The sequence below is a fragment of the Monodon monoceros genome, unplaced genomic scaffold (genome assembly GCF_005190385.1).
Source record: "Monodon monoceros isolate NGI ecotype Baffin Bay Population unplaced genomic scaffold, NGI_Narwhal_1 Super_Scaffold_4, whole genome shotgun sequence".
NCBI classification, from domain to species: domain Eukaryota; kingdom Metazoa; phylum Chordata; class Mammalia; order Artiodactyla; family Monodontidae; genus Monodon; species Monodon monoceros.
The window spans coordinates 34,690,287-34,713,941 of NW_021703781.1; the positions used below are offsets into that span (position 1 = coordinate 34,690,287).

At 37.0% G+C, this 23,655-nt stretch overlaps 1 protein-coding gene across 7 annotated transcripts in view; it reads left to right on the forward strand.

The window, feature by feature from the left end:
• SHLD2 (shieldin complex subunit 2) overlaps positions 1 to 23,655 on the forward strand; it is a 101,164-nt gene that overhangs the window by 61,613 nt on the left and 15,896 nt on the right. For 6 of the 7 annotated variants that reach the window (XM_029245146.1, XM_029245145.1, XM_029245151.1 and 3 more), the window contains 3 exons: positions 13,263 to 13,457; positions 13,794 to 13,928; positions 20,033 to 20,239. In XM_029245146.1, coding sequence (XP_029100979.1) covers positions 13,263 to 13,457; positions 13,794 to 13,928; positions 20,033 to 20,239 — 537 coding nt within the window. The remainder of the gene's footprint in view (positions 1 to 13,262; positions 13,458 to 13,793; positions 13,929 to 20,032; positions 20,240 to 23,655) is intronic. The other variant, XM_029245152.1, reaches the window with a different exon arrangement.

The window sequence follows — 23,655 nt, forward strand, 5'->3', positions numbered from 1 at the left end:
AACCTGTGTCTCCTGCATTGGCAGGCAGATTCTTAACCACTGCACCACCAGGGAAGTCCATGTTCCAGAGTATTGAAGAAGGAAAATTCCTAATTCCTTTTATAAAGCAAATATAACACTGACACCTAAACCAAATAAAGACATTACAAATAAAAATACAAACCAGTATTATACATGATTATTGGTACAAAAAGTTTAAACAGAATTTTAGTAAACAAAATCTAACACCACATTAAGAAAATAATGACCAAGTGAGATTTATTCCAGAAATGGAAGATTTGTTCAGTATTAGAAGATACATGAGTATCATATTTCATATTAATAAATCTAAGGAAAAACTTATATGACTATCTCCATAGATGTTGAGAAATCCTTTGAAAATATTCAACATCAATTTATCATAAAAAGCACTCCAGGAAGTAAAAATTGAGGGATACTTTCTCCTTCTATCAATAAGTACAGTTTCAGTACAGTGCTACAGTTACAATACAGTTGATACTGTATCAATAATATAGATATGCTTAGCCCTAATGCCTAATCTTTAATGGAGAAACACTAGAGGCATTTCCACTAAAATCAGTAATAAGATAAGAATGTTCACTATCTCTGCTATTCTTCACCATTATATATAGACTTATTAACCAATGCAATTAGACAAGAAGAGACATTTGAATGGGTGAAGAAGAATAAAAACTATCTCTATGTAAAAATGCTTTGATAACATATCTGGAAAACTCCAGGGACTCAAAGATAAAATCAGTTCAAACAATAAAAGAATTCAGTGGTGTAACAATACAAAAATTACTGTTAAAAAAAATCAATAACGTTGTATACACAAACACCAAACAGAGGGCATAATGGTAGGAAAATACTCATTTACAATAGTAATAAAGAAGATACTTCAGAATAAATTAAACAAGAAATGTGCAACACCTATATGAAGAAAAATTTTAAATACACTAGAAAAAAATGAAGACATGAACCAATGGAAAGACAACATTCCCTATTCTTGGATGGGATGACTCAACATTATAATGATACCAATTCTCCTTAAGATAATTTATAAATTCAATGCAGTCTCAATAAAAATACCAACATGCTATGTTATGGCATATACAACTTGATACTAACATTCATATGGAAAAACAAACATGCAAGAATAGCTAGGAAAACAGAAAAACTAGGAAAGCTAGGAAAAAGAAAAACTATGAGAGACTAGGCTTATCAGGCATTGAAACATACTCTAAAGCCCCCATAATTAAAGCAGTGTGATACTGGTGCATGAATAGGCAACTAGATCAGTGGAACAGAATAGGAAGACCAGAATTAGACCACATATGTATAATTTAGTATATGACAAAGATGGTATCTGAAACCACTGAGGTAATGGTTAGCTTTTTAATAAATGGTAATGAGGTAACTGGGTAGCCATTTAGAAAAAGATAAGATTATATCCATTTTGGAACCAGATAGGGTAAGGGAGTCCCCAGAGAAAGAGAACGAGGCATGGCTTTCTTGACACAAGAGAAGCCATTTTTGGCCTAAGCCATTTTGTGGTTTAAGCATGGCCATAATGCTTATCCTTGAACAGGTCTCAGTAATTAATGATCTTAAGGGAACAAAGGAATGCAGAAACCAATGACTGTTATCAGGGAAGAGAAGTAACAATAACAAAGATAAAATATCCATTGTAAAGATTCCTAGTTCTGTTTCAAAGGTAGAGAGATTAGCCTGAATTGCTGAACCACCAGATCAACTGGAACCTAAGGGATGATGATATTGACCTTTTCCAGCTTGGACTCTGCCAACCGTCCAAGTCCCTTCATGAATATGTGTACACCAGCCCAAACCCCTTCATGAATATGCAGGTACTCTTAGCTTAAAACTTATGCAATTTTGCTGTTCAGGGAGACACTGATTTGGGAATGATCACCAGGGTTCTCCTTACTTGCTGCAAGTTATAAATCCTGCCTTCTCCCAGTCTTTGACTTGGTAGTGTGTTTTGACTTGACACCCACGAAAAGGTGAACTGAGTTTTCAGGTAACAAATTCTCACAGCAAATAGAAGAATAAACTCCAAATGGATTAAGAATCTAAATATAAACAGATGGAGAGATATACCATGTCCTTGGATTGGAAGAATCAATATTGTGAAAATGACTATACTACCCAAAGCAATCTACAGATTCAGTGCAAACCCTATCAAACTACCAATGGCATTTTTCACAGAACTAGAACAAAAAATTTCACAAATTATATGGAAACACAAAAGTCCCCTAATAGCCAAAGCAATCTTTTTTTTTTTTTGGCTGTGTTGGGTCTTCGTTGCTGTGCACGGGCTTTCTCTAGTTGCGGTGAGCATAGGCTGCTCTTTATTGTGGTGCCCAGGCTTCTCATTGCGGTGGTTTCTCTTGTTGAGGAGCACGGGCTCTAGGTGCACAGTCTTCAGTAGTTGTGGCTCGTGGGCTCTAGAGCGCAGGCTCAGTAGATGTGGCACATGGGCTTAGTTGCTCCATGGCATGTGGGATCTTCCCGGACCAGGGCTCAAACCCATGTCCCCTGCGTTGGCAGGCGGATTCTTAACCACTGTGCCACCAGGGAAGTCCCAAAGCAATCTTGAGAAAGAAAAACAGAGCTGGAGGAATCAGGCTCCCTGACTTAAGACTATACTACAAAGCTACAGTAATCAAGATAGCATGGTACTGGCACAAAAACAGAAATATAGATCAATGGAACAGGATAGAAGGCCCAGAGATAAACTCACGCACATATGGTCACCTTATCTTTGATAAAGGAGGCAAGAATATCCAATGGAGAAAAGACAGCCTCTTCAATAAGTGGTGCTGGGAAAACTGGACAGCTACATGTAAAAGAATGAAATTAGAACATTTCCTAACACCATACACAAAAATAAACTCAAAATGGGGCTTCCCTGGTGGCGCAGTGGTTGAGAGTCCACCTGCCGATGCAGGGGACATGGGTTCGTGCCCCCGTCCGGGAAGATCCCACATGCCGCAGAGTGGCTGGGCCCGTGAGCCATGGCCGCTGGGCCTGCGCGTCCGGAGCCTGTGCTCCTCAACGGGAGAGGCCACAACAGTGAGAGGTGTACTGCAAAAAAAAAAAAAAAAAAAATTCAAAATGGGTTGAAGACCTAAATGTAAGGCCAGACATTATAAAACTCTTAGAGGAAAACATAGGCAGAACACTCTGTGACATAAATCACAGCAAGATCCTTTTTGACCCACCTCCTAGAGAAATGGAAATAAAAACAAAAATAAAGAAATAGGACCTAATAAAACTTAAAAGCTTTTGCACAGCAAAGGAAACCATAAACAAGATAAAAAGACAACCCTCAGAATGGGAGAAAATATTTGCCAGTGAAGCAACTGACAAAGGATTAATCTCCAAAATATACAGGCAGCTCATGCAGCTCAATATCAAAACAACAAACAACCTAATCCAAAAATGGGCAGAAGACCTAAACAGACATTTCTCCAAAGAAGATATACAGATTGCCAACAAACATGAAAGGATGCTCAACATCACTAATCATTAGAGAAATGCAAATTAAAACTACAATGAAGTATCACATACTAGTCAGAATGGCCATCATCAAAAAATCTACAGACAATAAATGCTGGAGTGGGTGTAGAGAAAGGGGAATCCTCTTGCACTGTTGGTGGGAATGTAGGTTGATACAGCCACTATGGAGAGCAGTATGGAGGTTCCTTAAAAAACTAAAACTAGAACTACCATACGACCCAGCAATCCCACTACTGGGCATATACCCAGAGAAAATGATAATTCAAAAAGAGTCATGTACCACAATGTTCATTGCAGCACTATTTACAATAGCCAGGACATGGAAGCTACCTAAGTATCCATCAACAGATGAATGGATAAAGAAGATGTGGCACATATATACAATGGAATATTACTCAGCCATAAAAAAAACGAAATTGAGTTGTTTGTAATGAGGTGGATGGACCTAGAGTCTGTCATACAGAGTGAAGTAAGTCAGAAAAAGAAAAACAACTACTGAATGCTAACATACATATGGAATCTAAAACAGATGGTTCTGATGAACCTAGGGGCAGGACAGGAATAAAGATGCAGATGTAGAGGATGGACTTGAAGACATGGGGAGGGGAAGGGTAAGCTGGGATGAAGTGAGAGAGTAGCATTGACATATATACACTACCAAATGTAAAATAGATAGCTAGTGGGAAGCAGCCGCATAACACAGGGGGATCAGCTCGGTGCTTTGTGACCACCTAGAGGGGTGGGATAGGGAGGGGGGGAGGGAGATGCAAGAGGGAGGAGATATGGGAGTATATGTATATGTGTAGCTGATTCACTTTGTTATACAGCAGAAACTAACACAACATTGTAAAGCAATTATACTCCAATAAAGATGTTAAAAAAAAGATAAATTACAAAAAAAAATCTAAATGTAAAAAATAAAACCATATAACTACTAGAAGGAAACATAGATGAATTCCCCTCTAAACCTGGTGTAGGGAAAGTCTTTCTTACTATTACTCAGAATCCAGAGGCAGTAAAATATAAGACTAATACATTTTCCTATGGAGAAATAAAAATTTGAATGACTAAAAACAACATAAAGTCAAAACACAGCTGGCATACTTGGAGGGAATATTTGCAACATACATCTAAGACAAAAGGGTAGTATTCCTAATATGTGGAGAACCCTTAAAAATTGAGCGACAGCGGACCTGATGGAAAACTGGGAAGTAGACGCGAGAAATTCAAGTTAAAACAACACAGATGTCATTGTTCGCCTATCAGATTGGCAAAAATTAAAAACTAGGACAACACATTCCGTTGATGAGGCTGTGGGGGAGAAGCCTCTTTTACACATCGCTGGTGGGAAGGTAAATTGCCACAACCCTTCTGGAGGGATATTTGGTGATACCTAACAGAATTACGTGTGTACGTGGCTTTCAACCCAACAAGCTTACTTTTAGGAATCCATCCTGAAGATACAACTATCAATACAAAAATATGAAAATACATCAGAACAAGGTTATTGTTTGCAGTATTGTTTATAATTATGAGACATTGAAAAAATTGAAATGCTCATACATAGAATGGTTGATTAAATTATGGTACAGTCACATAGTGGAATACTATGCAGATGTAAAAAGAAAATGAAAGAGTCTATGAAGTGATATGAAGTGATTTCCACAACATATTGTTATGTGAAAAATAAAAAGCCCCCAAAAGTGTATGTAGTATGCTATCCTTCATCTAAGAAAGAAGGGAGGAATAAGAAAATATACATGTAATTCCTCATTTGTGCAAAAAAAATGCAGAAAGGATAAACCAGAAATAACAAGATTGGATACCTGCAATCTTGGGAAAGGTTGGGAAAGGGGTAGAAAGAAAGAGGGAATGGAAATAGGATAGTATCGATGAGGGAGATGAAAGAGGGAATGGAAATAGGGTAACATTGATGAGGAGGGAGCGACACTTCTTTGAGTATGTCTTTTTGTGTGGCTTTGTCTCACAGAACCACAATGATGTTTCATATACCCCTGAAAATAAATGATTAAAACCAATTAGAATCTGGTGGAGGGGGAACCCAAAATGGAATGAACATTGACAAATGAGCCTAACAGTATTACAGATGAATAAAATAACTACACAGAAGGGGGGGGGGGGAGAACAAACTTAAGAAACTGGAAAACAGTGTATTGACTGGATTCTGTAAGGCTAAGGAAAAAAACGTACATAAATGCTGTAATCCAGTTAGTAAAAGTGTTTCTCAAAGAGGAATGGATTAGCAACAACTCTGTATATGTACTAAAATTGAACAAGTAAGTAAATAAATTGTAGATAATGAGAATTGGGTTTCTCACTGTTAAAGAGAGAAGTTATATTTAAAAAAGAGGGAAGGGGGTCTTCCCTGGTGGCGCAGTGGTTGGGAGTCCGCCTGCCGATGCAGGGGACACGGGTTCGTGCCCCGGTCCGGGAGGATCCCACATGCCACGGAGCGGCTGGGCCCGTGAGCCATGGCCGCTGAGCCTGCGCGTCCGGAGCCTGTGCTCCGCAACGGGAGAGGCCACAACAGTGAGAGGCCCGCGTACTGCAAAAAAAAAAAAAAAAAAAAAAAAAAGAGGGAAGGTTAAAAGGAACCTTTTGGATTAGAGCTAGAAATACTAGTATAAGCTCATGGTTTTCAATATATAGATAGATAAGCACACAGATAAAGGGATACAGAAATATAGGTATATGTGTATAGGTGGGCTGCTATGCTTAGTACATATATTTCCTAGTTCTGTCTGCTGAGAGGACACAGAAGTAGTGACACCTCGGTAAGAATGATCATACCTAGTGCCCAGATCTTGGTCTGTAAAAGGAACCAGCACTGCTAGAAGTGGTTGATTACAGGACTGGGACAGCGAAAATACAAGAGCCTGGAACATCTGGTGTTGTCAGAAAAGGGTTGTTTTGAAAGAACACAAGAGTCAACATGAAGGAGTACCTACTGGCAAAAACTGTAACAATTTAAGGAAAAAAAGAAAAGATAGTATTGGATTATAGCCCATAGAATAAGATATTTATGGGTTCATACTGAAATAAACATTCAACTGACTGACTGACTTACAAAATAAATTAAGTAAACAAATAAATAAGAGCTCTTCTTCACAATTCCAATGAATAAATTGGAATTCCAATGAATAAATGTGAGAAGAAAAAGGTAAACAGAATTACCATTAGGTAACCACTTCAGTAATAAATATTGTAAACAAGGATCCACTGATGCTAAAATTAGTAGATGGAAGTTTGGGGAGAAATAACATTGCATAGTCTCAAAATGTCTCCCCAAGGTAGTTATCAGCTTACAAGGAGAAAACCAACTTACAAGGCAGACACCAACTTAACTGGGTGATTAAGGTAAATATCAGTATTAAGGATATCATGAATTCCTTGCTTATGTTGCATTGAAAGGGAGACAGCATAATTTTTGTGGTATTCTTGCCAAAAATACATAACCTCATTTCAGTCATGAGAAAACACTGGAGAAACCCAAATGGAGGGACATTCTACAAAGTAATTGATCAATACTCTTCAGAAGTGTCGAGGTCATGAATGACAAGAAACACTGGGGACTTCCCCAGTGGCGCAGTGGATAAGACTCTGTGCTCTCAATGTAGGGGGCCTGGGTTCGATCCCTGGTCGGGGAATTAGATCCCACATGCGTGCCGCAACTAAGACTTCGCATGCCACAACTAAGGAGCCCACGTGTGCAACTAAGGAGCCCACGAGCCACAACTAAGGAGCCCGCCTGCTGCAATTAAGACCCCACGCAACCAAATAAATAAATAAATATTTAAAAAAAAAAGACTGATAACTACTGCAGACTGGAGGAGACTAAAGAGAAATAACAATGTAATGTAGAATCCTGGATAAGATGCTACATAGAAGGATATTAGTGGGGAAATTGGTAAAATTTGAGTAAGATTTATAGTTAATAATATTTAAGCAGTATTAATTTCCTGTTCATAATTATTCTGTACTTATGAAGATCTTCACATTAGAGGACATAGGATAAGGAAAATAAGAGAGCTCCACTATTTTTGCAACTTTTTTGTAAGTCTAATATTAGTTCAAAAAAAGAAGTTAAAAAAAACCATATATGTTCATCTCAAAGGTACAAAAAAGCTTTTGAAAATAAAATTCAACCCCTATTCATTGGGAATAGAAGGAAATTTATTTTAAATTCATAAGGAGTATCTTTAAAAAATCCAGAGCAGTTATCTTAATTGGAGAAATATTAGAAACATTCCTTAAAAAAATTAGGAATGAGACTAGGATGCTGCTGTTACTACTTTTATTCAGCATATTATTGGAGATACTAACCAGTGTGAGAAAACATGGAAAGAGAAATTTCCAAAAAGATTGGAAAAGAAGAAATAAAACTCATTATTTACAGATGATGTGATGGATTATTATAATTTTTATTTATAGATTTACAAAGGATCTTTCCCCTCTTAAAACTACAAGCAGGGGCTTCCCTGGTGGCACAGTGGTTGAGAGTCCGCCTGCCGGACTCTGTAGGGGACACAGGTTCGTGCCCCGGTCCGGGAAGATCCCACATGCCGCGGAGCGGCTGGGTCCGTGAGCCATGGCCGCTGAACCTGCGCGTCCGGAGCCTGTGCTCCGCAACGGGAGAGGCCACAACAGTGAGAGGCCCGCGTACCACACACACACACACAAAAAACTACAAGCAAATTATTAGAAATAATGGGAAAGTTTAGCAAGGTGGCCAGGTATAAGGTTAATATACAAAAGTCAATTGCATTTCTAGAGTGGAGTGACTAACAACTAGTAACATAAATAAAGAGAAGGCACCATTTACAATATTATCATGTGGTACTAAATATCTAGTAAGAAATTTAACAATTTTGTTGTTAAATGAAAAAATTAAAAATTAAGAGAAATTAAAGAAGTAAATACACATACTTTGTTCACTGAAAGGTTTAACATTGTAAAGATTTCGGTTCTCTCCAAGTTGATCTATAAATTTAGTAAAAATCCAATCAAAATCCCAATAAGATTTTCATGAAATTTGATAGGATTATTCTGAAAGTCAGTAAAAATCCAATCAAAATCCCAATAAGATTTTCATGAAATTTGATAAGATTATTCTGATAGGTAAAAGAGTACATGGTCAAAAGCAGCCTGGGCATTTATTTATTTATATTTATATATATATATTTTTTAGCCTGGGCATTTTTGAAAACGAAAAGCAGGAATAATTTGCCCTCTTAGATATCAGGATTTAGTGTGAACCTATAGTAATTAAAAGCGGTATGGTTTTGGCCAGTTGAAGTCAGCCAATTTTTAATTTTGGGATTTCTTTAAAGGATTAAAGTTTAGGAAAAAAAGATTAAAGTTTAATCTTTTATTATGAGCATTCGAAGTTGCTACATCTTCGAAAGCATATTTCCAAGGAGCTAAATGGCTTTTTATAAATGTTTTATAGATGTTAATACAATGGAAGGGTAAAGAATGTTTTACAATAATGAAAATAACATGGTATGTAAATATTTTGCAAGGGATTTGAGGGACAGATGTTGTAGATAGTTCTGGTTTTAAGAACCAGATATAGTTCAAGTAAGATTTGATATAGATTCAAGTAAGATTGCTCTAGTTCAGTAATTTCATAAAAATCTTAGGATCTAATTCTGGATGGAGAATATCCCATGGAACCTGGGGAGCTTCAGGTTTTGTAGAACAATGTGAAAAACCTTGAGCTAATTAAATAACCTTTAGAGGTTACTTCAAATTTGTTTTTATACTTACATAGGAATTTATATTGCCTTGTTTTTCACAGGTTACACAAGTTAGTACCTAAATAAAGTATGTTCTAAGGCTTTTTTTGTTTGATTTAGGGAAATAGTTAACAGTTGATACTTTGATAATATTGCAATTGTTTTTCTTCTGAAAGAATAAGTCAATTTGGTTAGTTTAGTTAAGAGCATTTTTGTTTTTGCAAGTTGTTACAACTCATGAGAGCATTCTTACTTCTGATCCATATGTGTATTGTGCTCTTGTTCTTTCCTCATTACAGTAAGGTGTTATAAATTTTACAAACCTAGTCCTGATAATGTGACAGGATATAAATTTATCTTAAATATTATTAAATTAAGTATATAAATCTAAGTTTTAACACAATGTTTTCATGAAGTAGACTATTTTATTTGAAATCTAAGTAATCAGATGTTTCTGTACCAATTTTTATGAAGTAAGAATAAGTAAATAATTTGATATTAGCAATCTATTTTCCCCCAAAAAAGCTCTTATTGTAGATAAAGAATAAAGCCCAGAGATGTTAAGTACAAGTTCAGAGGAGTCATTATTGACAAAGTCAGAATTGAACCCAGTTTTTCTGATTCCAAATGTGCTGGAAATATTGTGCAGGAGGAATCAGGAGGCCTGGTGAATAAGCTGGAGCTGTGGAAGGAGATATCTAGAGTTGGGTTTTGCTGTAACCTAATTGGTCTCCTTATCCCCACTCTTCCCCTTTTTCTCATTCATCTTTCATACTGCCTGTTCTTTTCTCTTATGCTCATTATCTTTGTTATGCTATCACCATTATTTTATAAAATTCATTTAGGAATTGAGTAACCTTAATTAGAATAGATTTCATTTTTCAGATTCTAAAAGCTTTAAAACATTTGTTTTTATCCATCCACTCAGCTGTGCCAGAAATCTTGATGTCTTCTCTGCAGTCTTTTCTTTACCCTCCACATCTAATTGCTTCTTGGATTCTACCTCAGAACTAGTTCACAAATCTATCACCGTTTTCCCCTTCAAGCAGTCTTGCCTGGTTTTAGCCCTTTCATCTGCTGGATGGTCACTAGCCTTCTAAAAGTTCTTCCTACTCTTTCATCTATGAAAATTGATTCCTCTACATTAAAGCGTCCATAAACTTGGATGGGAAGACATTACATCTTTTTTTCCCTTCCAGTTTTATTGAGATATAATTGACATACAGCACTGTATAAGTTTAAGGCATACAGCATAATGGTTTGACTTACGTACATCATGAAATGATTATCACAGTAAGTTTAGTGAATATCTGTCATCTCATATAGATACAAAATTAAAGAAATAGAAAAATATTCTTTTTCCTTGTGATAAGAACTCTTCGGATTTACTCTCTTAACCATTTTCATATATAATGTACAGCAGTGTTCATTATATTTATCATGTTGTACATTACACCCCTAGTACTTATTTATCTTATAACTGGAACTTTGTACCTTTTGACTGTCTTCATCCAGTTCCCCCTCCCCCCACCTCCATCTCTGGTAACAGTAAGATATTACATCTTTATTTTCACTAATTGCTTATTGAAAATTAGCATTTCCTTCCATTATGAATAAGGTGACAATCCACAGTAATATTATCAATACTTGTGGCTTGGTCACCAGTGGAAAACACATATATTTTCATATCACATTACAGCTGTTGAAGATAACTTGAATATCATTTATGCCCATGATACTTTGGCATACTTTGAAATTATAGTAGTTGCTGCATACTTTGCTATATCTTGTTATTTAATGTTTTAATGAGGCTCATAGGTTATCCCCAGTTTTAAAAATATTTTGATTACTGTATTTCCATATAATTGGTTTTACTATCCTATTTCATTTCATGAACTTAAAAATATTATTCTTTAATAAAAATGTTCTAAAATTAGATAATGGTAATAGTTACACAACTTTGTGAAATACTAAAAAAAACTCTGAATTGTACACTTTAAAAGGGTGAACTTTATGTATGTAAGTTATATTCCAATAAAGCTGTTATAAAAATATTATTCTGGGGACTTCTCTCGTGGCGCAGTGGTTAAGAATCCGCCTGCTACTGCAGGGGACACAGGTTCGAGCCCTAGTCTGGGGAGATCCCACATGCCACGGAGCAACTAAGCTCGTGAGCCACAACTGCTGAGCCTGCTCTCTAGAGCCCATGAGCCACAACTAATGAAACCTGCGCACCTAGAGCCCGTGCTCCAAAATAAGAGAAGCCACCGCAATTAGAAGCCTGCGCACCGCAACGAAGAGTAGCCCCCGCTCGCCACAACTACAGAAAGCACGCAAGCAGCAACGAAGACCCAACGCAGCCAAAATAAATAAATAAACTCTATTCATAAAAAAAAAAATTATTCTGATAATGGGTCTCTATGCTTTATCAGAATATCAAAAGCGTCTAAGGTACATAAAGGATTACCAGTCCCTTCTCTGGAAATATACTATCCTTCCCAGTTACTACCTAGAAACCTTTTTTATTAGGCATTTTTCCAAAACCTTGCTAAATATTTCCTCAGTAAAGCCTCTTCCAATTTCCCGGGGCAGTTCTTTTGGTGTGCTCTTAGGAATGCTTGCATATACTGCATATACCCTAAGCCCATTGTTGGTTATCAACCTCTAGGTTGATAATTTCTTCAGCCTTGGGTTCATGTCTTTGTGTCCATAGCACCTGGTATAATGCCTGGCACATAGTGGATGGTTTACTGATGAGTGAGTGAATAATGAGGCTTTAGTGTGGCACAAGAAATACATTAGGATGAAAATGATACTGGGAGAAGGAAAGAAGAATCATTTATTTTTTTCTATTGAAATCAGTTAATAGACTCTGCTTTTTAAAAAGTACTCCTGTTTTTTGCTATGATCTTATTTTTCATCAACAATCAGTCATTTATTCAAACATACCTCCCTTTCCTTCAGGGAAATTAAATTTTAATCAGCAAAACTCATCAATCTGTACATTTAAAATGTGTATTTTATTGTATGTAAAGTACATATAAAAATGAGGAAAAAACTTGAGACAGGAGAAAAAAACATCTAAGTAGCATAATGACTTAAGCATTAAATAATCGATCTAACAATCAAGAGAAATATAAAGTTGCGCATGCACAAATGCCAAATGAGAGTTAGAGATAAAAACTAAGTTCAGGGGACGGAGACATCACTGGGAGCCTATAGTGGTTGTTTTTCTGTGTAGTTGGATGCAGAGAGAGGAGGATGACAGCATTATAGCCAGTGAATATAGTGAAGGCAGAGGCTTAGCAGTGAGAAGGAATAAGGCATGTTCTGGGAGAGCCAGTTAGGGGAGTCTCCGAGTATTTCAGATGAGAAATGCTAACAGTCTTGAGGAAGAATAGCAGTTAGGGAGGGTGGGAGGGAGGGAGACGCAAGAGGGAAGACATATGGGAACATATGTATATGTATAACTGATTCACTTTGTTATGGGGCAGAAACTAACACACCATTGTAAAGCAATTATACCCCAATAAAGATGTTAAAAAAAAAAAAAAATAGCAGTGGCTGGGATAGTTGAGGAAGACGTGATCAGATCAGACTCCAGGAGTTAGGGAACTGGTTGGATACAACAGGGTAATGGAGAAATCAAAAAATAATTGAAATATTGGTCTTGGTTAAGTGGTGGAAAAATGATAGTATTAACAAAATAGGGAAGTAAGGGAGCAGGGCAAGTTTTCTGGAGATGGTAAATAATTCCATTTCCATTGGTTAAAAATATCTAGCCTATTTTGTCATCTAAACTGATTCAAGAATAAGCTACTTGTTTTATAGAAATGAAATCATGTTTTACATTTAATCACACTTTACAACATAAAAAACAGTTCTAAGAAGATATCATGTTATCAGGATAATGTTTCCATGTTTTGTACATGTGGTCTTTTTTTTTTCTTTCTTTCTTAGATTCCAGTATGGTTAGTGATATTGTACTTCAAGACTTACTGGCATATGTGTCTTCAAAACATTCCTATCTCAGAGATCTTCCTCGGAGGCAGCTTCAGAAAATGAGCAGTATAGAATTTGTAGAATTGGAGCAGCTTCAGCCAGACGTATTAGTCCATGCAGTTCTAAGAGTTGTTGATATCACTATACTGACAGGTAAACATTTTGGGTTCCTCCTTAATTTTAGGTTATAAAAAAATTAAGATACAATAAGGACCTACTGTATAGCACAGGGAACTATACTCAATATTTTGTAATAATTTATAAGGGAAGAGAATCTGAAGAATATATATATGTATATTCTTCTGAATCGTGCTGTACACCTGAAACTAACACGATATTGTAAATCAACTGTACTTCAATTAAAAAAAATTAAGATACAGGACCATCTTAGTATACCATTTGGTTATCAGTAGATATCATTAGACACTGAAGTACAGTATCACACGTAATAGAGTAATGCCAACTAAAATATTCCTTTTCCTTTTCCAGAGGCATTATACAGTTATAGAGGACAGAAGCAAAGGAAAGTTATGTTAACAGTGGAACAGGCCCAAGGTCAACATTATGTGCTTGTATTATGGGGTCCTGGAGCAGCCTGGTACCCTCAACTTCAAAGGAAAAAAGGTAAATACACCAAAAAGCATTAAATCTATTTATAGTTAGGTAAATGATTAATGCTTATGAGCCTAAGATGAAGAGACTCTGGAGATCAGACTACGTTTGAAATATAATTGATCATGATTGAATATTCTTTTGCAGATTTCTTCTGTTATAATTTTATACCTCCTGTAAGCAATTCAGTGATCTAAAAAGTCTTCTATAATTAATGGTAGCAAAATAAAATCTTCTGTTTATTCCCAGGTATACTACTTTACCTTTATAGTGAAGATCTTACCTTCTTTGGATAATGTTGTTTAAAAATTTAATTCTGGAGACGCTTCTACAATTTTTATTCAGCCAAAGTACTCTGATAAATAAACTTCTCTCTGGTTATAGGGCAGATGTTAGGGGAGTTGCATTAACTCTTTCAAGTCGCAGTGTTACTGTTTAATAAATTACTGTGCCCCAGGTTTTTATTCCAGTTGTTTTAAAAGTGTGGACTATTAGCCATCCATAGAATGTTCATGTTTAAAGTATGACACATGATTGCATTTTTCTTTGAAGCATAAGTTAATCGCTTATGATGTATTGAATTGAATGGAATTGATGTTTCAATAAAATAGTATAACATCTTCCTTTTGATATTGTGAGATCCTTTAGCTGTAGCAATCAGAGACAGTTTAATTACTGGCTTATGAGTTATTTTACTCTGCTAAATTAATGCAAAGATTAAGTATGTGACCCATTCTTTTTTACCTGAAAGAGTTGATGTTTCTTTCAAACGTCTATTTCAAAATAGTTATCTAAAGATCTATCACAAAAATAAACAAACAAAAAAAATAAAGATCACATTGTCTCTCTTAATCATTAATAGCCCATAACTAGGATTTGACCTTTGACTTTTTTGTTAAGATCAAACAGTGACAAATATTTGTTTGGTTGAGAAATCTGAAACATGTGTCAATGATAGACAAGCCATCATTGTTGACCACCATGCCATGGCCAGGAACATGAGTCTACTGCATGTTGAGCAGAATGTAGGTCGAAGGTGTCATTCCAGTGACAGTGCAGCTGTAGCAAAGCAGATTGCTCCATGCTTAATATGAATATTCTTTCAAAACTAATAGCTATTTGGTTAATAGAAGAGGAATTGTAGTTATCCCTAGATAATTCTATGATATTTAAGTTAATATTGAAAATTTATGAATCCAGGAATTAAGGTGTAGTTGTTCTTTGTTCATTCATTCAGCATGTTTATTTATAATCATTGTTTTTTAAGTTTTAATATCCACCTTAATACCTCAAGATCATTCTTTCTAAAATGGGAAAATACCAATTTTGAAGACTCATTTAAGTAAGTGATTCTACTTTCACAAATTGTTAGCATTCTGTCTATTCATTTAGTATTTCTTTTTTTTTCTTAAGGCATTCTCTGTATTATTCTTTCTGTACTGGGCCCTGGTTTTACTTGTTCCCAAGGAAAACAGACTCACATGTAGGTGATATAATCAGAAATGATCGTCAAGCAGTCATTACTGAATACTGAAGATAACAGAGTCAATGTTTTGGAGAAGAATAATAAGAAACTAATCCCCAATTTGCGTTTTTTAGAAATACGCGTTGTTAGTAGGAATTTGGTATGCCTCATATGTAGCAAGCGTTGGTCACAGTTTAGGTCCTAATGAGGGTGGGCTTCTTGGGAACTGGGTATGCATAAAATAGGCTATTCAGAACTAAATGCCTTGCCAATGCAATATTCTCCTGAAATCATTTAATAGAAGTCTAATATTTTAAAAGTATAACAGATTACAATAAAGTACTCTCGTGACATTACTAATTAAGCACAGAATAATACAAGTGATCTCAACCTTTAGAATTATACTTCATGCAAAATCACAGTTATGTCTGCACGGAGGTTTGATATCCGTACATGCCCTTAATTCATGGTTCAAATACAGAATTGTATCACGAATTGTCTCAGTACTGGTCAGTCTCCCTCAGACCTACTAGCTTAACTCCTTTCTCTTACTTGAACATGCCAGCCTTTTTCCTGCCTTGGGATATTGAATTTACATGTTTCCCCTGCCTAGAGTGCTTTTTCCTGCAGCTCTCCCACACGGATGGCTCTCCAATTTCATTTCCCCAGAGAGGCCTCACACATGAATATACATAATCACTCCCTATCAGGTCACTCTTTGTTTTTTTTTGTCTACATTGGGTCTTTGTGGCTGCGAGGGGGCTTTCTCTAGTTGTGGTGAGCGGGGGCTACTCTTCGTTGAGGAGCGCGGGCTTCTCATTGCGGTGGCTTCTCTTGTTGCGGAGCACGGGCTCTTGGCGCATGGGCTTCATTAGTTGTGGCTCGCAGGCTCTAGAGCACAGGCTCAGTAGTTGTGGAGCACGGGCTTAGCTGCTCCGCAGTATTTGGGATCTTCCCGGACCAGGGCTCGAACACATGTCCCCTGGATTGGCAGGCAGATTCTTAACCACTGCGCCACCAGGGAAGATTCTTAACCACTGACCAGGGAAGTCCCAGGTCACTCTTTGTAGAGCACTCATGCCACCTAACGCAGACAGATGATCCAGCTTATTTGCTTGCTTGGTAATTAACTAAATTTCCCAGTAGGTTGTAAGGTCTGTGAATAAAAGCACCCTGACTAGCTTGTTCACCATTGTATCCCCATCACACAGCACTGCCTGTGCTAGTAGATATTTTCTTTATGAATGAATGAAGAATAAAGTACAGAGGACTTCCCTAGTGGTCCAGTGGGTAAGACTCCGTGCTTGCACTGTAGGGGGCATGGTTTCAGTCCCTGGTCGGGGAACTAAGATCCTGCATGCCCCTCAGCATGGCCAGAAAAACCAAAAAAACCAAAAAAACCCAGATCAGGCAGCCATTCAAGGTTCCCACTGTCTTTAAGGAGTAAAAGACTCAAGTTTGAGGAGGAAATAACTTGGCTTGTTTCAAATGATAAGAAAAGAATCACAAAGTTAAAAATGCATGCACATGAAGGTTTTGCAATCCATTGGATGTATTAAGAAATTATATTTGAACTTGGACACTGAGGGCTTATAGTTAAAACTAGAACTCTATTGTGGTTAACTTAAACAATTAAGGGAGATATATTGGAAGTATACAGGAGTATGTCATAGTACATAGGACAAGAGTGATGGGTTTCAGGGGGACTTGGAACTAGGAGCTGAAAAGCTTTTTGGGGCCCAGGCACCATTTCCGTGGATCTGCCTTATTCACTCAGTCTAGACTTTCCCTGCTTATCAACCTTACAGAAAGCAGATGGTTACTTTGTAGCTCCTGTTTTACTTTTCCTTTTAAGAGACCAGTTCCATTTCTAAGTTCCCAGCAAAGAGAATCTGATTGCCTAGGTTGAATTTGATTCAGTCAGCTGTGGCCTGGAGGACAGGGTCAAAAAGTAGGCAGTTCCCTGTCAGTCCAGTGGTTAGGACTCTGTACTTCCATTGTAGGGGGTATGGGAACTAAGTTCCCTCATGCTGCACTAAGCGGCCAAAAAAAAAAAAGAAAAAAAGTACCAGTTGGAATATCTGAGCTTATTTCAGAGGGTGGGGGAACAGTTAAGGGGGTTATTTGTGGTCTGGTAGACACACAAAGATATTCACTATCAAAGATATGTATGTTCACTAGCCTGGAGAGATGTATGTTATAGAATATTTAGTTTAAAAAAGTAGGTTATAAAACTTCATGTGTAATAGGATCTCATTTTAATAAAAGTGAATATGTAAGTATGTATATACACATTAAAAAATCTGGAAATACAGGGACTTCCCTGGTGGCGTAGTGGTTGAGAATCTGCCTGCCAGTGCAGGGGACACAGGTTTGATTCCTGGTCTGGGAAGATCCCACATGCCGCGGAGCAACTAAGCCCATGCGCCACAACTACTGAGCCTGCTCTCTAGAGCCTGCAAGCCACAACTGCTGAGCCCACGTGCTGCAGCTACTGAAGCCTGCGCACCTAGAGCCCGTGCTCCACAATAAGAGAAGCCACTGCAATGAGAAGCCCATGCACCGCAACGAAGATTAGCCCCACATTCACCACAACTAGAGAAAGCCCGTGTGCAGCACGGAAGACCCAACACAGCCAAAAATAATTAATTAATTAATTTTTTAAAATCTGGAAATACAGATACTAAAATGCTAGCACTGGCTATTTCTATATAGTAGTATTATGTGGTTTTTATTTTTTCTTTATACCTTTAGTTTGAATTTTATGCATGTATGGAGTCTGCATTTATTTTTTAAACCTTTTAGTATAAAAAACTTCAAACTGGGACTTCCCTGGTGATGCAGTAGTTAAGAATCTGCCTGCCAATGCAGGGGACATGGGTTCGAGCCCTGGTCCAGGAGGATCCCACATGCCGTGGAGCAGTTAAGCCTGTGCACCACAAGTACTGAGCCTGTGCTCTAGAGCCCTTGAGCCACAACTACTGAGCCCACGTGCCACAACTACTGAAACTTGTGTGCCTAGAGCCCGTGCTCCACAACAAGTGAAGCCACCACAATAAGAAGCCTCCGCACCGCAATGAAGAGTAGCCCCTGCTCGCCACAACTAGAGAAAGCCTGAGCACAGCAACGAAGACCCAATGCAGCCAAAAATAAATAAATGTATAAATATATTTTTTAAAAACTTCAAACATATAGACAGAATAATATAATTAACTGAAGTACCCATTATCCATTTTATTGAAACATGGGCAATCTTATCTTACCTATTACTTTCCTTTTACTGTCTAAATATTTTATGAAAGGTATATTTTATTTTATACTTTAAAAATAAAAGCAAATTTTTTTCCTTTAAAAAAGAGTAAATAATATTTGGAATATCTGGCTAACAATTTGAGAAAAAAATAAGAATTAAACTTATACTTTATATTTGTGCCAAAATAAATTACAGGTGCATTAGAAATTCAAATATTTTAAAAAAGGAACAACTAGATGGCCACTAAAATATTAACTGTGTTTATTTTGAGGTGTTGATTATAGCTGCCGTTTATTTCTTTGCTTATCTGTGATTTCTAAGCATGTATTTTATAATAAGGCAAGAAAGCTATTTTAAAATAGTGATTGGTTTTAAGCAACAGCTTGGAATATATATGCTTTAGTTCTTTCTAATGATGCTCTGTCTATACAGATGTATTGACTTGTTTTAAGATTGTCCACAAAAAAAAAGCTGTCCAATGAAAGAAACTGAGGAAGCCGGTAGGGTGTTGTGAATTAGATTTATGGCCTGAAGTATGTGGGAAACTAAAAAGACAACTGTCATTAGAAAACTTAGTGCTAAGAGACCTCTTTTTGTTTTGATATAGTTTTAAAGTTGAATCTATTAATTTATAGTCTGATTATTTGGCAAGAAGGTCTGTGCTACTGTGGTTCAGAATTATTACTAAGGGAATTAAAAATAGGAGCAACTGAGTCTAAATGCTTTTTTTTGTTGTGGAAAAATTAGCTAAATAAGAAAACTAAGGGGACTTCCTTGGTGGCACAGTGGTTAAGACTCTGCACTCCCAATGCAGTGGGCCCAGGTTCGATACCTGATCAGGAAACTAGATTCCCACATGCATGCCACAACTAACAGTTTGCATGCCACAACTAAAGAGCTCTCAAGCCACAACTAAGGAGCCCATATGCCACAAGTAAGGAGCCTGAGAGCCACAACTAAGGAAGCCCACCTGCCTCAACTAAGACCCAGTGCAACTAAATAAATAAATAAATGAATAAATATAAAAGGAAACTAAGGTGTTGAAAAATCAATGAGTAATATTGATTATGGCAGACGTCCATTTCTATGCCATTATTTTAAAAAATCTTTTCTGTAGATATCAAAATGAGAGTTTGCTACTTTGAAAAGCAGTTGGTTATGATAAATTATGACTGTTTAGGAGACCAAGTAATCTTTAGAAAAATTTTTGTTAAAATTATCTCTAGCATTCTTATCTTACTGCCTTAATACAACATTCATATTTTGCATCTTTATATCCAAATTCCTTAATGTGATGAAAGTTGTATTTAACTGATTTAATCAGGTCAATCTATTTAATCTGATTTTGAGCCTAGATTATTTCCTTTTTGGTAACTTTTTGTTTTTGTTTTGTTTAAGATTATATTTGGGAATTTAAATATCTTTTTGTTCAGCGCAATTGCATCCTGGAGAACCTAGAATTGCATACGACACCATGGTCATCCTGTGAGTGCCTGTTTGATGATGATATAAGGGCAATTACATTTAAAGCAAAATTTCAAAAACACACACCGTCCTTTGTGAAGATGTCAGATTTAGCGACACACCTAGAGGATAAGCGTTCAGGTAAGACCTTTATTTATATAAGACATTGCTAGTTTGTTTTTTTTAAATAAATTTATTTATTAATTTTTGGCTGCGTTGGGTCTTCATTGCTGCGCTCAGGCTTTCTCTAGTAGCAGAGAGCAGGGGCTGCTCTTCGTTGTGGTGCTTGGGCTTCTCATTGCAGTGGCTTCTCTTGTTGTGGAGCACGGGCTCTAGGCACATGAGCTTCAGTAATTGTGGCACATGGGCTCAGTAGTTGTGGCTCGTGGGCTCTGGAGCGCAGGCTCAGTAGTTGTGGCACACGGGCTTAGTTGCTCCGCAGCATGTGGGATCTTCCTGGACCAGGGCTTGAACCCATGTCCCCTGCACTGGCAGGAGGATTCTTAACCACTGCGTCACCAGGGAAGTCTGCTAGTTTTCATATAAGCAAAGAAGCTGCCATTTGTGGGGAAAATATGTAATTGAATATAAAAGTGAAATATAGATCTCTGTAAGTAGCTGAAACAGATACTGACATCTTCCTAACATTTTGCCTACAATCCTTTGAGGTTAATTTGTAATTATTAGGGATTACCTAAAAATATTTTTTGCATGTAGTTAAAAGCAGCTTATCATTTAATAAGCCAGAAATAGAAAAATGACTCTAGCCAGAATCACTGTTGAGATAAACATTTTATCAAGTTACTAAGCTATCATCTATCACATGAGTGTTAAAAGTTAACATTGATACAGAATTTATGGAATTTACTTACTGCTTTGTATAATGTAATAACATACTTCCTGAACTCAAATATGTGTGTGTGAGTGTGAGTGTGTGTATAAATTTCATTCTCAGAAGCATACTACATGGAAGAATGCCTGATGAATTTTATACACACACTCACACAATTTCCATGAACTAAATATAATTAATTTATTTTGAGTGCAGTAGTAAAAGGCTTATGTTTTAGGTTCAGAATGCTATACACTTTGGAATGAAGAGAGAGTAAAATAGTGAAAATAACTAGATAAACTGCTACAGTTTTAGTGGGAAATACTTTTCACTAAATTGCATTCCTAACTACAGAAATGATGCTAGAAAGATGCTAACTCCTGGTTGAAAGTATAACAAATTAAACAGCATTTAAAGCTATAGTTAAGCTTGCTAAATGCCAGTAATGAGTAAATGTCAGTGATTATCAGTTTGGGAAACCAACAGAAAGTTTTCCAGCGGCTACTATAGCAAATGTATTTATTTATTTTAAAATATTTATTTATTTATTTTTGGCTGCGTTGGGTCTTCGTTGCTGCATGCAGGCTTTTCTGTAGTCAAGGCAAGCAGGGGTTACTCTTCGATGCGGTGTGCGGGCTTCTCATTGCTGTGGCTTTTCTTGTTGCGGAGCATGGGCTCTGGGTGCGTGGGCTTACCAGTTGTGGCTTGCGGGCTGTAAAGTGCAGGCTCAGTCGTTAGGACGCACGGGCCCAGTTGCTCCGCAGCATGTGGGATCTTCCCAGACCAGGGCTCGAACCCGTGTCCCCTGCATTGGCAGGCGGATTCCCAACCACGGCGCCACCAGGGAAGTCCGTAGCAAATGCATTTAGAGGGCAAGTAAGGGTTGAAAAAACTGAGATGTATCTGCAGGTTTATTGTTACATAATTTAAGTGTTTTAATGAAGAAGAAAAATTTGGTCAAAAATTTTCCTCAGAATTTGTGTAAGATTACTATTTTTGGTGCTTTTATAGGTTGAGTTATTGAGAATAACTCAGGAACTTTGGATCTTGATACTGAATTTTAACTTTATTCTCCAGTCTGCATAAATAATTTTCTGAATTCTTATAGATTTTGTTAAATGCTAAATGTGTTTTAAGTGGACTAAGATTATTTTAACAGTTTTGCTAGTGAAAAGAATCTGGTCCCAAATAAAATAAGTTGAAGCTCCTAAGAGATCACATGCTAAGATTCTCAACTATATTTCTTGGGCTTTTTTACTAGCATGCTATGCCCACTTTTGGTTCATCCACAGAAATGTAAGAGTTGTGTCATATGCAGTTAATAGGATACTTCAGAGTTAGTGGTTTTCTTTTTTTTAATTAATTATTTATTTTTGGCTGCATTGGGTCTTCATCGCTGTGCGTGGGCTTTTCTCTAGTTGCGGAGAGCGGCGTCTACTCTTTGTTGTGGTGAGCGGTCTTCTCATTGTGGTGACTTCTCTTGTGAAGCACGGGCTTTAGGCACGCAGGCTCAGTAGTTGTGGCTCACAGGCTCTAGAGCGCAGGCTCAGTAGTTGTGGCACACGTGCTTAGTTGCTCCGCGGCATGTGGAATCTTCCCGGACCAGGGCTTGAACCCGTGTCCCCTGCATTGGCAGGCACAAACCACCGTGTCACCAGGGAAGTCCAGAGTTAGTGCTTTTCAAATGTGATTCAGAGTGTCAGATTAAAAAAAAAATTTTTTTAACAGGGTTTTGGGGATGTAAGTTTCACATAGGAAATTACCCTTTTTTAAAGCATGCACATTCATATTGGTGAGTTTTGACATGAAACCCGTGCAACTGTCACCACAGTCATGAAACCGTCAGCTGTCTCTCTGTAATCTCTTCTGACTCCTCATCCCTGCCCCAGATCCTTCCAGGCAATCAATCTGCTTTCTGTCAGTAGAGATTACTTTGAATTCTCTATGGTTTTATACATGAACTCATGCAGTATGTACATTGTTTTGTTTGGCATCTTTAACTTAGCAAATTCTTTGAGATGTATCTATGTGGTTTTGTGTATCAGTAGTACATATTATATGAATATACTGTGATTTGTTTATCTGTTCAGCTGTGGATGGACATCTGGGTTGTTTCCAGTTCTTGGCTATCATAAATAAAGCTTCTATAAACATTCAAGTATAAGGCATTATATGGACATAGTCTTTCTTTTTTCATGAATAAATACTTAGGAACTGAGTCAATAGCTGGATTATATGGTACGCATGTATTTAACTTTTAATGAAACTGCCAAAAAATAAAAATAAACCACCTAACTGTTTTCCAAAGTAGTTGTACCATTTTACATTTCCACCAGCAGTGTATGAGAGTTCTGTTTTTTCCACACCTACCTCAACACTTGGTATGGGCATTCTTTTTAATTTTGTTCATTCTAATAGGTGTGTAGTAATGGGTCATTGTGGTTTTAATTTGCATTTCCTTATTGACTGATGGTTTTGAACATCTTTTATGTACTTAATTGCCAACTATATATCTTCTTTGATGAAGTGTCGATTGAAATCTTTTGCCTACCTAAAAAAATTGACTTGATTGTTTTATTGAATTTGAGAGCTCTTTATGTTCTGGGTAAAAATTATTTTTCTTCCTTTTTTTTTTTTTTTTTTGGCTGTGCTGTTTGCAGGATCTCAGTTCCCAGACCAGGGACTGAACCTTGGCCACAGCAGTGAAAGCCCAGAATCCTAACCA